Below are 12,846 nucleotides of genomic sequence, written 5' to 3'. Positions count from 1 at the left end.
GTTTCTTTTGTCTTTGTTTTGTCTTTCTGTCTTCCGTCTTTCTTTTCTCTCTTTCTTTTCCGTTCTCTTTCTGCCTTTCTCATTCTTTTAGCCCTCTTTTGTTCTTTTCTCTCGTTTCTCTCTTCGGTTTCTCTTTTTTCTCCCTTCTCTTTCGCTTCTCTTTTCTGTCTTTCTTTCTCTCTTCTGTCCTTGTTTTCTGCCTTTCCTTTATTGTTTAATTCTTTTCTCTCTGGCGTTTGTCTCTTTCTTTTCCGTCTTTCGTCTCTTTTCTGTTCTCTTTTTTCTCTTCTTCTGCCTTTCTTTCATCTCTCTTGATTTTTCTCGCTCTCATTTCTGTTTTTCAATTTTTTCTGCCTTTCTTATGCTTTTTCTTTTTTTGCGTTTCTTTCTTTTTTATCGTTCGTTTCTTTTGCTCTTCTCTTTTTTGTTTTTTTTCTGTTTCCTTTTCTGTCTTTTCTCTCTGCCTTTCTCTCTTGCTTTTCTCTGTTTCTTTTATCTCTTGCTTCTCTCTTTCTCTCTTGCTTTTCTTTCTTTTCTGTCTTTTGTTTCTTTGTTATGTTCTTTTTTCTCTTCTTCTACCTTTCTTTTATCTTTTTCTTTATTTCTCGCTTTCATTGCTGTTGTTCTCCTTTTTTCTGCTTTTTGTTTTCTCGCTTTTCTGTTCTTTGTCTATTTTTCGTTTCTTTCTTTTCTTTATTATTTCTTTTTCTCTTTCTTTTCTGTCTTGTTCCTCTCCATTTGTATCATGCTTTTCTCTGTTCCTTTTCCTCTTTTCTGATTTGCTTTTCTCGCTTTGTTTTCTCTCTTTGTCTTCTTTATACTTTTTTTGTTTTTTTTTCTGTTTTTTGTGTCTTTTCTCGCCTCATTCCTTTCTTTCTTTTCTGTCTCTTCTCGTTTGCTTCTTTCTTTCTTTTTGTTTTCTTTTCTCTTTCCTTTCTGTCTTTCTCTTTATCTCTTTCTTTTCTCTTCTTTTTTCTCTTTTCTGTTCTGTTTTCTGCCTTCTCTCTTTTGTTACTTTGTCTTTTTCTTCTATTCTTTGTTTAATGTTTTTGCCTTTCTTTCTAATCCTCTTTGTTCTTCTATTTCGTTTTTTTTTGCTTCAGTTTTTCGTTCTTTTCGCTTTGCTTTCCGTTTTTCTTTCTCTTCTTTTTCGCTTTCTGTTCTGAGTTTCTTCTTTTTCTCTTTTTCTTCTTTTTCTGTCTTTTGTTTCTGTCTATTTTTTCTGTATCGTTTCGTTTTCTCTTTCTTTTCTCTGTCTTTTATCTCTGCCTTTCTCTCGCTTTTCTCTTCCTTCTTTCTCTGTTCTCTTCTTTTTGATTTGCTGTTTTCGCTTTTACTCTTTATCTTTGTATTTTCTTTCGTTTCGCTGCCTTTCTATTTTTCCTGTCTTTTTTCTCTCGGTTTCTCTCCATTCCACTTACTTTTCTCTTTCTTTTCCGTCTCTCTTTTTATCTTTGCTCTTTCTTTGCTGTCTTTCTTTTCTCTTCTCTCTTGGTTTTCTCTTCCCTGTCTTTCGTTTCTGTATTTCTTTGCTCTTCTGTTTCTTTTCTTTACTTTGTGTTCTTTTCGCTTTTGCTTTCCTGCCTGTCTTCTTTTGCTGCCTGTCTTCATTTGCTGCCTTTCTTTCGTTTTTTTACTTTCTCCTTTTTTCACCTTCATTCTCTGTTTTTCTTTTCGTTTTTTACCTTTCTCTCCCATTCTTCTCTTTCGTTCCTCTTTTAGGTTTTTTCTTTTGTTTTTTTTTGTTATTTTCTTTTGTTATTTTTTTTGTTATTTTCCCTTCTGTTTTTCTTTATCTCTTGCTTTTCTCTTTGTTTTCTGCACTTCTTCGTTTTCTCTCTCTATTCTGTCTTGTTTTTCACTTCTTTTTTTCTGTCCTTCGTTTCCGTCCCTCTTTTCCCTCTTTCTTTTTTTTGTTCTTTTCAGCCTCTTTTTTCTATTGTTTCCTTTTTTCTATCTTTCTGTTTCGCCTTTCTTTTTCTTGTCTCTCTTTCTTTTTCTACTGCTTTTCTCTATTTTCTTTTCTTCTCGGTATTGGTTTTCGCTTTCATTTCTCCGTTCATCTTCATTTTTGTATTTTTTTTCATTTGGTTGCCTTTTCTTTTCTCTTTTTTCTTTCTTTTTCTCTTTTGTTTTTCTTTTTCCTTCCGGTCTTTCTTTTAAGTCTTTTTCCTATTTCGTTTCTCTCCTTTTCGCTTTCTTCTCTTTTTTGTTTCTTTTTATCTCTGCTTTTGTCTTTCTTTTCGGTCTTTCTTCTCTCCCTTGCTTTTCTCTTTCTTCTCTTTTCACTTTTCTGTCTTTTTCTGTCTTCTCTTTTCACGCACTCTTTTCTGCTCTTTTTTCTTCCTTACTTTTCTCTTGCGTTTCTTTTTTCTATTCTTTTTTCTGCATTTCTCTTCTTTGTTTTTCTCATTTTTTTTTATTCTTTTCTCTTTTTCTCTTCTGTTCTTTTTTGCCTTTGTCTCTCATTCTTCTCTCTTTTGTTCCTGTCTTTGAATCCTCTCTTTCGTTTTTTCTTTAGATTTTTATTCTTTTCTCTTTCCTTTCTGTTTTTTCCTTTCTCGTGCGTTTCTTTTTCTTTTCTGCCTTTCTTCTCTTTCTTTTCTCCCTCTGTTTTCTGTTTTGCTTTTCTCTCTTTTCTCTGTTGTTTGCGTCTCTCTTGTCTCTCCCTTTCTTTCCTCTTTTTTTCTGTTCTGCTTTTTTCTGCTTCTTTTTTCTTTTTCTTTTCTCTTCTTGTTCCTCCGCCTTCCTTTTGCTTTCTTTCTTCTTCTTTCGTTTCTTTCTTTTCTCTGTATCGTTTCTTGTCTGGTTTTGTCCTGCCTTTTTTCTCTGCCTTTTCTCTTTTCTCTCTTTCTTCTCTATTTTCTTTTCATTGCTTTTTTTGCTTTTGTCTTTTTTAGCTTTTCTCTCTTTTGTTTTTCTATTTCTTTTTTCCTGTTCTTTTTCTGCATTTTTTTCTGTCTTCTCTCCTTTTCTCTCGCTTTTCTCCGTTTTCTCTTTTGCTTTTCTCTTTTTTGCTTTTCTTTTTTTTTCATTTCTGTCTTTCGTTTCTCGATTTCTTTTTTTTTCTTTACTCTTTCTTTTCTGTCTTGGATTTCTTTTTCCGTTTCTTTTTCTCTTTTCCCTCTTTCATTTGTCATTTTTGTTTTTCGTTTCTCTGTCTTTTCTCCTCTGTTCTGTTTGTTTTGTATTTTTTCTCTCCTTTTCTCTCTTTTGTTTATCTCTTTCCTGTTCTTTTTTCTGCGTTCGTTTTCTTTCGTTTGTTTAAGCTCCGTATCATCGCATGTTATAAACGCTCCTTAAACATGCAGCCTAACGTAGAACATGAGCTACACTATGCCGCCTTGCAGAATATCGTTATCTGTACAAGTCTTAGCGCTCCTTAAATATGCAAAATGGTAAAGCAGAGAACGTGGTTGGACAAACAATTTTTGGCGAATAGGGTAATTTACACAAACCGAACACATCGGTAGCGAAACATATTAACTATTGCTTTTGAACGATGGGCATAGGTTCCAGCCCCAGGTGGTGCAAAAAAAATCTGTTTTTTAACCTTCTATCTCTTCTTTGAAATGATTTTCGTGTGATGCTTTTGCGGGCCTGCTAGTGTGTTGTTATATGACAGGTTACTATGTAAAAAATACCACGTGTGCTTGGGGTGTAAAAGTTATATGCCCACTAAGCTGGGGGGATCAGAGAAGATCCTACTTAATTTGGAAGTTCCTCAAAGTATATGTTGATATTAGACTGTTGAATTATTGGAATTGTCGAGTTTTTAGACACTGCCATGGACCTGTCAATTAACGTCGTTGGTGGACCGCTGCCTTTTTATACTACTGTTCAATTAATGGTTTCACTTTGTGGCCTTCGGGCTGAATTCATTAAAAATTCGATACTCTAATAAGTCAAGCATGCACTCAAAATGCAGTTATAAAAGGTGCTTAGTTTACGAGTGTTCAATGATTTCACTCGTTCCTGAGGCTAGTTTCATTTCCGATCTATTGTAAAGTTTTTGGGATCGTTTTGCTCGTTGCTGTATATCGGATACAGAGATCGCTCATGTCTGTAAATTAACTCTCTTTTCGTGACTTAAATAGTGATTGTTCAAATGTGATGCACTGTTATCGACATGAATTGGGTTTTTGTTTTCAGTCAAAATTCTAAGAGCTCAAACCGGTAATTTTGTTCAGTCGTTCTGCAGCTGAATTGTGCTTAAAGGAATTTTACAATCTCATAGAAAAAACTGCTTTATATTTTGTCTGACTGATCATTATTTGAATCATACAATGCATTTGTGACTCCCAAAATGGCTTTGCTTTATTCAAATTTAATCGGGTAAGTTTACATCTCAATTATGATATATGAATTGTTATTAATTGCTCTCAAAAGAATTTTGTAGAAATTATATTAGTCCTGTTAGTCTTTTTATGCGATTTTTCGCTTGACCAATTTTTTGTCACCCATTTGACTTTTCGTCCTCAAAAACGGGATAAGCAGGTAGAGCCCTGCGGGCAATAAGTTCTCTTAGAGCCTTTCACCACAATAGTCTGCAAGTATGCTATTCACAGCAACTGTTTAGTAGCCGCGAAGCGATAGCTGAGGCTATTATTGGCCTTCTCTTGGTTTTTACAATTCAAAGAATTTGAATTTTAATGGGGCGTTGTCTTTTTTTTAAAAGATCTGTTCACACATTTTCATGATTGTATGATTTTTGAAGTCAAATTGGAGCAGTGATTTTGGTCACGCCGAAACAGGAAGTGGAGCGAAAAGGCGAGTGGTTTTGCGACGTGAAATTTTTTCGCTCTAATTTTAAAATAGAGTGAGAAAACGGTGTTTTGAACAAAAGTTCGCTTTCTCGCTAGTGGTTTTTTTGTTCACATGCGGCAGTATCACTTTGATTTTTACTGTTTCGATTTTTTGGATCGGATTTTTTTCTAAATGGTTTTCCCAATTCACTCATCGTCCATTCTAGGTCTAGTTTTTTGTTTAGCCTATGATTTTTTTTGAATTGTACGTCAGGACTTGTCCTGCTATCTTTTTTTATTTCGTCAAGATTTTTGTTACGACCACATGACGTCACAATCACTGCAAATCTGCTTTTGTTCATTCGTTCATGCAACTTCAATTTCATTTTTCACTCTTAGTGGAGCGAGTTTTTGTGTTCATTCGTGTGATTAAGTTTTTGGTCACACCTTTAAGTTTTTGGACTTACCTCACTCTCAAAAATGACCTCCTCACTCTAAAATTGACTTTTCTTTACTTTAATTCAAATAGATAAGGTCAAGAGAGTCTATCACTCTAATTGAAGGTTATTTAAGAGCAGTTCATAGAAACAGCAGTTAGTTATACAGATTCTTAATCAAAATTTAACATGTCAGCCCTTAATGAAAAGACTCAATTTTTTAGTCTGTCTTTTAAAATCTTTTTGAGACTGCAGATCTACAAAGGTATTGCGGCTATTTTCTGGCAATCTGGCAGCTATGTTGTGGGGACTTACTAGAGGCCACCGTCAGCTTCTCAACGGCTATTGTTTAGGCGCTCTCATTTTTTTAAATTCGCTTTACCTTTTGAGCACGTTTTACATAAGTCACGATTTTTACGCTTTACTTCTGACGTAACTCACTCACTGTTTCAACTGAATGGATTTTAATTTATTTCACGCATTGAATTATTCAATGTAGTGAATAAAGTCAAAGTCAAATTTGCAAATCAAATTAAATGGGATAAACCGATAAAGCTCGTCATTAAGGCATAGTGCCTTAGGTTATTAATAGCCGCACCGCGATAGCTGTTGCTATTATTGGCCTTCTCTTGTTTTTTTATTTTGTCAGGATTTTTGTTATAATCATATGACGTCTCAATCACTTCAAATATGCTCTTCATTCATGCAATGTCAATTGGATTACGTGCTTGACGTCAGTTTTCACTCTTAGTGGAGCTAATTTTTTTGTTAATTCTCGTGATTATCTTTTTGGTCACACGTTACTTACGTCACAATCAAAAACTACACCTGACTCTGAAACTGACTTTTTTTCAAAGAGATAAGGTAAAGTGAGTGCATGTCACTCTAAAGTTTATTTGAGAGCAGATAATAGAAGCAGCGATAACTTATACAGATTTGTAATCAAAATATAACATCCCAGAATTTAACAAAAAGAAATTTCTCTTTGGTCTGTTTCTTTTACTATCCTTTTGAGACTGCAGATCTACAAAGCTATTGCGGCAATTTTTTGGCAATCTGTCAGCTATGTTCAAAGTTTGCTATATCGATTGCTAGCTGACATTATTATTAAGCTTAGCAGCTTTCATTTTAGAAGCTGAATAATAAATAGTTTTGGAATCTAAATGAAACTGCACACCGAATAAGCGCACTTTATTGAAACTTAGGGAAAAATGTTTTTTTTATCATTTCCTTTTTCCTGTTTCAATCCCGTTGTGCGTCAACGGCGGTTTTTTTCAGGTAATCTGCCGACTATGTTACTCATGATGTGAAGGGCAATTCTTAGAGGTTGACCCTCCACATCAGCCCCCTCGATCCCCACCCCTGCACATCGTTCAGGCCGTAAGGGCCCCGTGCAGCCAAAGACCCCTCCCACCGTTGCCCCCCTCCCTCCCCACTGTTACCCTCCCCCCTCCCCACTGTTACCCTCCCCCCCCCCCCCCCCGCATTAGCCCGCTCGATGCACCCCCCCCCCCCGCTGCTGCGCTCTCCTCACGCTCCTTCAATTAAGCTAAAGCTAGCTTCTCTAAACCGTGGCTAGCTACTGACGAAGACCCACCGCTCTCGCCAGTCGTTTTGAGAGCAATTCGCCACACGTTAGTTGATCATGTTTTACTGCTCTCCAACTAAGTTTGAAGTAATTATTGTAGCCGTCTATTTTGTGCAAAGCATTCTTTAGCTTGAAATTCAGCTTTTTATCCTGTGAACTTAGTTTAACGGGTAAAACCCAAGGGCACTAAGTCTGTGTAGTTCTCTTTGAGCGTTTGATGGCTCTCAGTGTACGCATCAGCGAAACTGCTAAGGAAGCAGAACTCCGTGGTTTGAAGAGCTATTCCAGTTTTGGTTCTTTAGGAAGGACACCCTCTCCCCAATTAAAACTTAATTTTGTTCATGAGAATCTTCATATTTTGAGGTGCGTTAAGGTAAACTTTCCTTGTGTTGTACTTTTGAGGGACACTTGGTTCCTGGAGTACAAATTTCTATCGATATAAAAATCCGGAGTTGATAATTACATGTTTTAATAGCTGCCGTCTGCCTCTCAACGGCTATTATTTGGGCAAATTTAATTAAATTAGAGTGGTTATTTTAGGCAAACTGGAGTAGTACATGGAGAACAAAACGAGAAGAATTGAATTGTGATTTTTCTCAAACCAAGTGAAGTGCAAATTTGCTCGGTTTTTGAGAATAAACTTTCACGTGCGTCAATTTGACTTCTGTTGTCAGTTTTTCTCTTGAATGCTATTAACATGGTCTACGTGTGTTCCAATTGTACCTATTAGCATTTCACGTAATCCCTCAATGAACAGCTAATGCTTTTTCACTGTTGGCGATTTTTATTGTTCCATTTTTCTTCGTTCTGTTGTCTTAGCGCATAGTCGAATTAAAGACAGTTCTAATTACGTGCCAATGAAGTTCAGTTGTATAAATTCATTAGTTTGCTTTGATAGCTAGTGGTTGTCATGACTTTGACATTTCGTTTTCAAAAAATTTTTGTGATTTTGGTTTTCTGAGTATTCTTTGTACTTTTTGTTGTCTCATTTATTAATCCTATTGATAGCAGGTGGTCTGATCGGTCGCTAATAAGGCCTGCGTCAATCGAAATAATGGTTTTAGTTCATAGGCAATGACAAATCGCTTTCGAAAACTATTTGCGAAATTTTGAGTTTTGCGCTTTTTTGTTCTTTTGGTCGGTCTTCTTAATGACAGCTCTCGTGGGTTGCTAATTCGGCTGATATTAATGGAATTATTTGTTTCATTTCAAAGCTTACTTTGTCATGCTTTCTATGACTTTGACAATGTTTGTTCTATAAATATAGAGAATTTCTGAGTTTTGCGCGATCGTTTTGTATCACTAAATCCTGTTATTCCGTACTATCATGAGTCTGCTAACGAGGGTAAGTGAAACCCTGTAATGTCTGGAGTTATTAGTAATCGTTTTTGACTTTTACAGAAATTATTTTCAAAAGATTTTGAATTTTTGTCTTGCTGTATTTGTCGATTTCCTGTCGGAAAAAGATGTTTTTATATCTTCTTTAAGTCATAGGTTAAACTTTAATTACGGACTTTGGTATGTAGTCATTTGACTTTCATTTTGATGCTACTTATTCTTAAAGAAATGTTTGTTTGTCCAATTTCTGCTTTTACCCTTTTGGCTTTGTCTGTCATTGATTTTCACGAGATTGTTGTACTGCGTGCCCATTCTATGGACGCGTAGTGCCAATAGACTTATAATATGTTGTTAATTGCTCTCAAGTGAAGTTTGTAGCAATTATATTTGTGCTGTGGTCTTTTTAATGCGATTTTTCGCGCGACCGATTTTTTGTCTGACCCATTTGACTTTGTCCTCAACAACGGGATCAACAGGCAACGTCAAGAGGGCATTAAGGGCTCTCAGAGCCTTATGCTTTATTATACCAGTCACTAAGAAGCGATTCACCAAAAATGTTCTTGTGAAGAAAATTTCATGGTGTTAAGAGCGGTTCTTATTCTTGAAACTTGCTGTATGGGGGGTGACTCTTATGGGGGTTTACTCCCATATGTCACCCTCACTCAACGCCCCCCCCCCCCCCGCAGCACGCAACCCCCCCCCCCCCCTGCAGCACAGCACGCCCCTTGTACACCCACCCTCCACCCGTTGGTTTTGGAGCCCTTCTCGTCCAGCCTTTCCAATTCTACCCCATCACGCCCATCACTTGACCCCCGCCCAACGCCGCCGACCCCCACCAATCACCATGCTAGCATCTCTCACAAGCTGGGTACTGCCAAAGCCAACCCGCGGGTTGTTTGAGAGCAAATCGCGTGATGTTAGTCGGCTATGTTCATTTTTGATGGTTGCTGAAACTCTGGTTTTTGCACAGAAAAGTTTGATTAATTGTTTTTAGTTTTTGGTGTTCGTTAATTTTGCCCATATAACGTCATTTGCTTTGTTGACTGTTATAGTTTAATGTTGCCGTAAAAATGTTGTTTGTTAGGTCATTAACAAATTCAATTTTAGAGATTTTATTTTAGGATTTGACCTGCTATGTTTTTGTTTCAAGATTTTTGTTTTGATCATATGATGTGACGCTTTTTTAAAATCTGTTTTTTTTTGTTTTTAATGCAATTTCGACTGAACTGCACGTGTAGAGTCATTTCGCACCCTTAGTGGGGCTATGTTTGTTCATTCGTGTGGTTACGTTTTTAGTCAAACGGGATCTTTTTATGAAAAAGGGATTTTGAGTATCGTGATGTTTGTTAAGATATCAGGTTTTTGAGAGAAAAGGTTGTCCCCAAAGTTTCAGGGGAAATTCAGTTGAAAATTCCTAAGTAGATTTCCATAGATGATTTTTTTTAAAATTTGTTCTCACTAAAAACAATTGAAGGTGGGTCTGATAAAAAAAATTGTGAGCTGGCCAGGGATGTCCGTAATCATAGAAGAATTGATAATTTGCCTAAATTTGTAATGAGAACTTTAATTTTCAAGAAAACTTTTAATTATGAAGTGGAAACACCAGGAACAGATTTTAATCCTGAAATAGAGTTCTCAAAATGGTGAAGTAATACAGCAGTCAATATTAGAGCTTTCATGTGCAAATAAGATTTTTGCTTTGATTTTTCATTACCTTCACTTTATGCGATTTTTCCCTTGACCGATTTTTTATCTGACCCATTTGACTTTTCGTCCTCAAATTTGACTTTTGATCTAGACTACAGACCCTGTTTCAGCTCAAATTGTTATGGAGACTTTTATTTATGTTGTCAAGGGCGGATCTTATAGGTTGAAGACACCTCCACTGTTGACCCCCGCCACCGCGCTCTTACCCCCGCCACCCCACTGTTGCTCCCCATCAGTCCCCCGGTGCACGCCCTCCCCCGTGGCTAGCTACTGACGAACAACCGCTTGCTAAAAAACAAGCAAATTTTTGATTTTCACAAACCGATTTTCACAATTTTTTATTAGCCCTTGGTGGCAAAGAAACTCCTTTAGGATTTGATAATAGGTTACTGCATAGTTTCTGGATGTCATGGGATGGTTTTCAAGATTTTAATATCACAAATGTAAGCAAATTTTTCAAAATAATTGCCATTTTTTCAATTTTTATTAATCATTTAATTTTTAATTGCTCTTGAACGAAGTTCATAGCAATTATTGTAGACGTGTGTCTTTTTTATGCAGCAATTTTTTTGCTTGACAATTTTGCGCTTTTCTTCTAGAACGTTCTTTGACTTCTCAAGTGACTTTTTCACGCTTTCGTGCTTCATTTTTGAGTGATCTCTATTGCTCCGAAATAAAGCTTGTTGCTAATATAAAATCGGTCCAGCATAGCAGAGGAAAGTGATTAGTTGCGCAGTGGTTAGTGCGGTTGCTTGTGGATCGGGAGGTCAGTGGTTCGAATCCAGGCGGGGGGAAAGTTTTTTTGCACCCATAAAGAAAAATTGATCTAGACTACAGCCCCTGAATTAAATTGCTTCGCCTGTCGTTCATGAGCAATTCTTCCGACATTTGTCGGTTTATGTTTTTAAATTTTTTTCTGGCACCAGGGTCCTAGGAATTTCCTCGAAGGTTTAGTAATAAGCTGTTGCATAGTTTCAAGAGTTAAAGGAATGGTTATCAATATTTTAATGACTCCAGCTTAATCAAATTTTTGATAAAATTTATATTCAAATTTTTGGAAAATTATTATCATGTTCCTAGTTTTTGGATCTGTATGAGCAAGTGAAACTATTTAAAGCTTGAAATAGGGATACCGGATAGTTTCTTGAGACAATGAAATGGTTTTGAAGATTTTAGTATCTTGAATTTTAGCAAGATTTTGTTAAAATTTGCAAAAAATTTTGTATACTTTTTTCCTTTTCTGGGTTTAACGATCAACTGGCCAAGGAAACTTTTTAAGTTCTGCAGATGGGTTACTAGACAGAACTCCAGAAACAAGAAATGGTTTTGAACATTTTTTTTGATCACTGCCAAATCTGGAAAGTTTTCTTTTAAATTGTGCAATATTTTGCAAATTTTTAAATTATCAGTTTTCTATTTGATTTATTTATTAACAGGGCTAGAAAACTAAAAGCTGCAGAGTCGAATCAAGCTAAAGCTATCCTCACTAAACCGTGGCTAGCTACTGACCAAGCCAACCGCTCGCCGGTCGTTTGAGAGCAATTCGCCCGACGTTAGTCGGTTATGTTTCATTGTTTCGTGTCAAAGTATTGTCATACTCGGCGGCAAAAAATCACTCAATGTTGTGATCAGAAACAATCCAGTTTTAGGGGTCGAAATTTGACCGAATGTTTCGCTCTCTTGTTTCTGCGTACTCAATATCCGCGGCATTTGGTACAAATGTCCAAGTTTATGAATCAACGCCCGAAACTTGAGGTGGAATCTGCTTTTTGATTCATCATATGATCTTCGAGTAGAAAGCGGAGCTCTTTTTTGCCATTAAATGTTAATTTCAATACCCGAATTATGTATACCAAGAAGAATCGGCAGCTAATGAGTGGACATCAGGATTCGATTTCGTAATAATTATTCTCGTAATATTTCATAGACTTATTTCAACTCTTGACGGCTGATTGTGTGAAAGCTTGCCTTTAGATCTGATGTTTCCAAAATAATTACATTATTTTTTGGCGCTGAATTTTGTTTTTCAGGCCGTAAATAACAAGCGCTTTAACCAGTTTCAATAAAGTTTTTTTTGGGCAAAAATCAGATTTGAACCTGGGTCTTTAGGTTAAGAGATCATTCTGTGTTCAGTAAAGTTGAAGGTTTTACTCTTGAATCAGAAAACCGCTTCTTTGCCGTTTAAGGCTCGTGGCGTGTGAATGAGGATGAAGAAAGCAGCAGTGGTGGAGGGGGAGGTGTGAATGAGTACATGCTAGTGATGGATTACATCCCCAATGGCAGTTTGATGGCCTTCCTCACCCACAACTCCTTCCCCTTCCACGCAATGGCAACTCTGGCACACTCTGCTGCAACTGGTCTGGCATATCTCCACTCGGAAGTCATTTGCCCTCAAGGCGGACAGCGCAAGCCAGCCATCGTACATAGGTAGTTATTCTCACTAGCTGTCAAGACTAATGTTGCTGTTTAATAGCCGCCCTCATCTTCTCAGCCGGCTATTATAGGGCTTTTTTTTACAATTCAAAGAATTTGAATTGTATTGGGGCGCTGTGTTTTTATTACGACTCGAAGAGGAGTATTGGAGAAGTCCTTTTTTATCAATTTTATTGGAGTGATTTTTGAAGCGGGAAATGAAACGCGTGAAAAAATTTTGAGCGATTTTGGTGCTGAACAAAAGTGAAGAGCGGAGCGAAAAGAGAGTGGTTTTTGTTCATACCGCTGTTTTTGAGAGAGCGAGAAATTGATGTGTGAAAAAATTTTCTCTAAGCGAGCGAAATTTTTTTGTTCACGTGCGGCATTTTAAAGCAGTTTTTTTGCAATTTTTCTTGATTATGAGGTTTGATTATGATATTGTATTGGATTTGGGCTCGTTCTGATAGGAATTGAAGGTTTCAAGTAGTTAATTTGAGTTTTATGCAAATTTGGATGTTTTTGATCAGTTTTGCTGATTTTTCGACGAAATTTAATGTATTTTGGCCTTTTGTTTTGTTTTACTGCTTTAAGTGCAATTTGCATAGAAGCTCGTTACACA

At 36.5% G+C, this 12,846-nt stretch overlaps 1 protein-coding gene across 1 annotated transcript in view; it reads left to right on the top strand.

Annotated features, from left to right (window-relative positions):
- Window positions 1-12,846, top strand: part of LOC142341834 (bone morphogenetic protein receptor type-2-like) — a 46,058-nt gene that overhangs the window by 19,942 nt on the left and 13,270 nt on the right. Inside the window, exon 4 of the mRNA XM_075393086.1 lies at window positions 12,002-12,242. Coding sequence (XP_075249201.1) covers window positions 12,002-12,242 — 241 coding nt within the window. The remainder of the gene's footprint in view (window positions 1-12,001; window positions 12,243-12,846) is intronic.

The sequence above is a fragment of the Convolutriloba macropyga genome, chromosome 6 (assembly GCF_964194025.1).
Source record: "Convolutriloba macropyga chromosome 6, txConMacr16.3, whole genome shotgun sequence".
Taxonomy (NCBI): Eukaryota; Metazoa; Xenacoelomorpha; order Acoela; family Convolutidae; genus Convolutriloba; species Convolutriloba macropyga.
The sequence above is the reverse complement of the archived record's forward strand: the minus strand, read 5'-3'. Positions and strand labels throughout refer to the sequence as shown.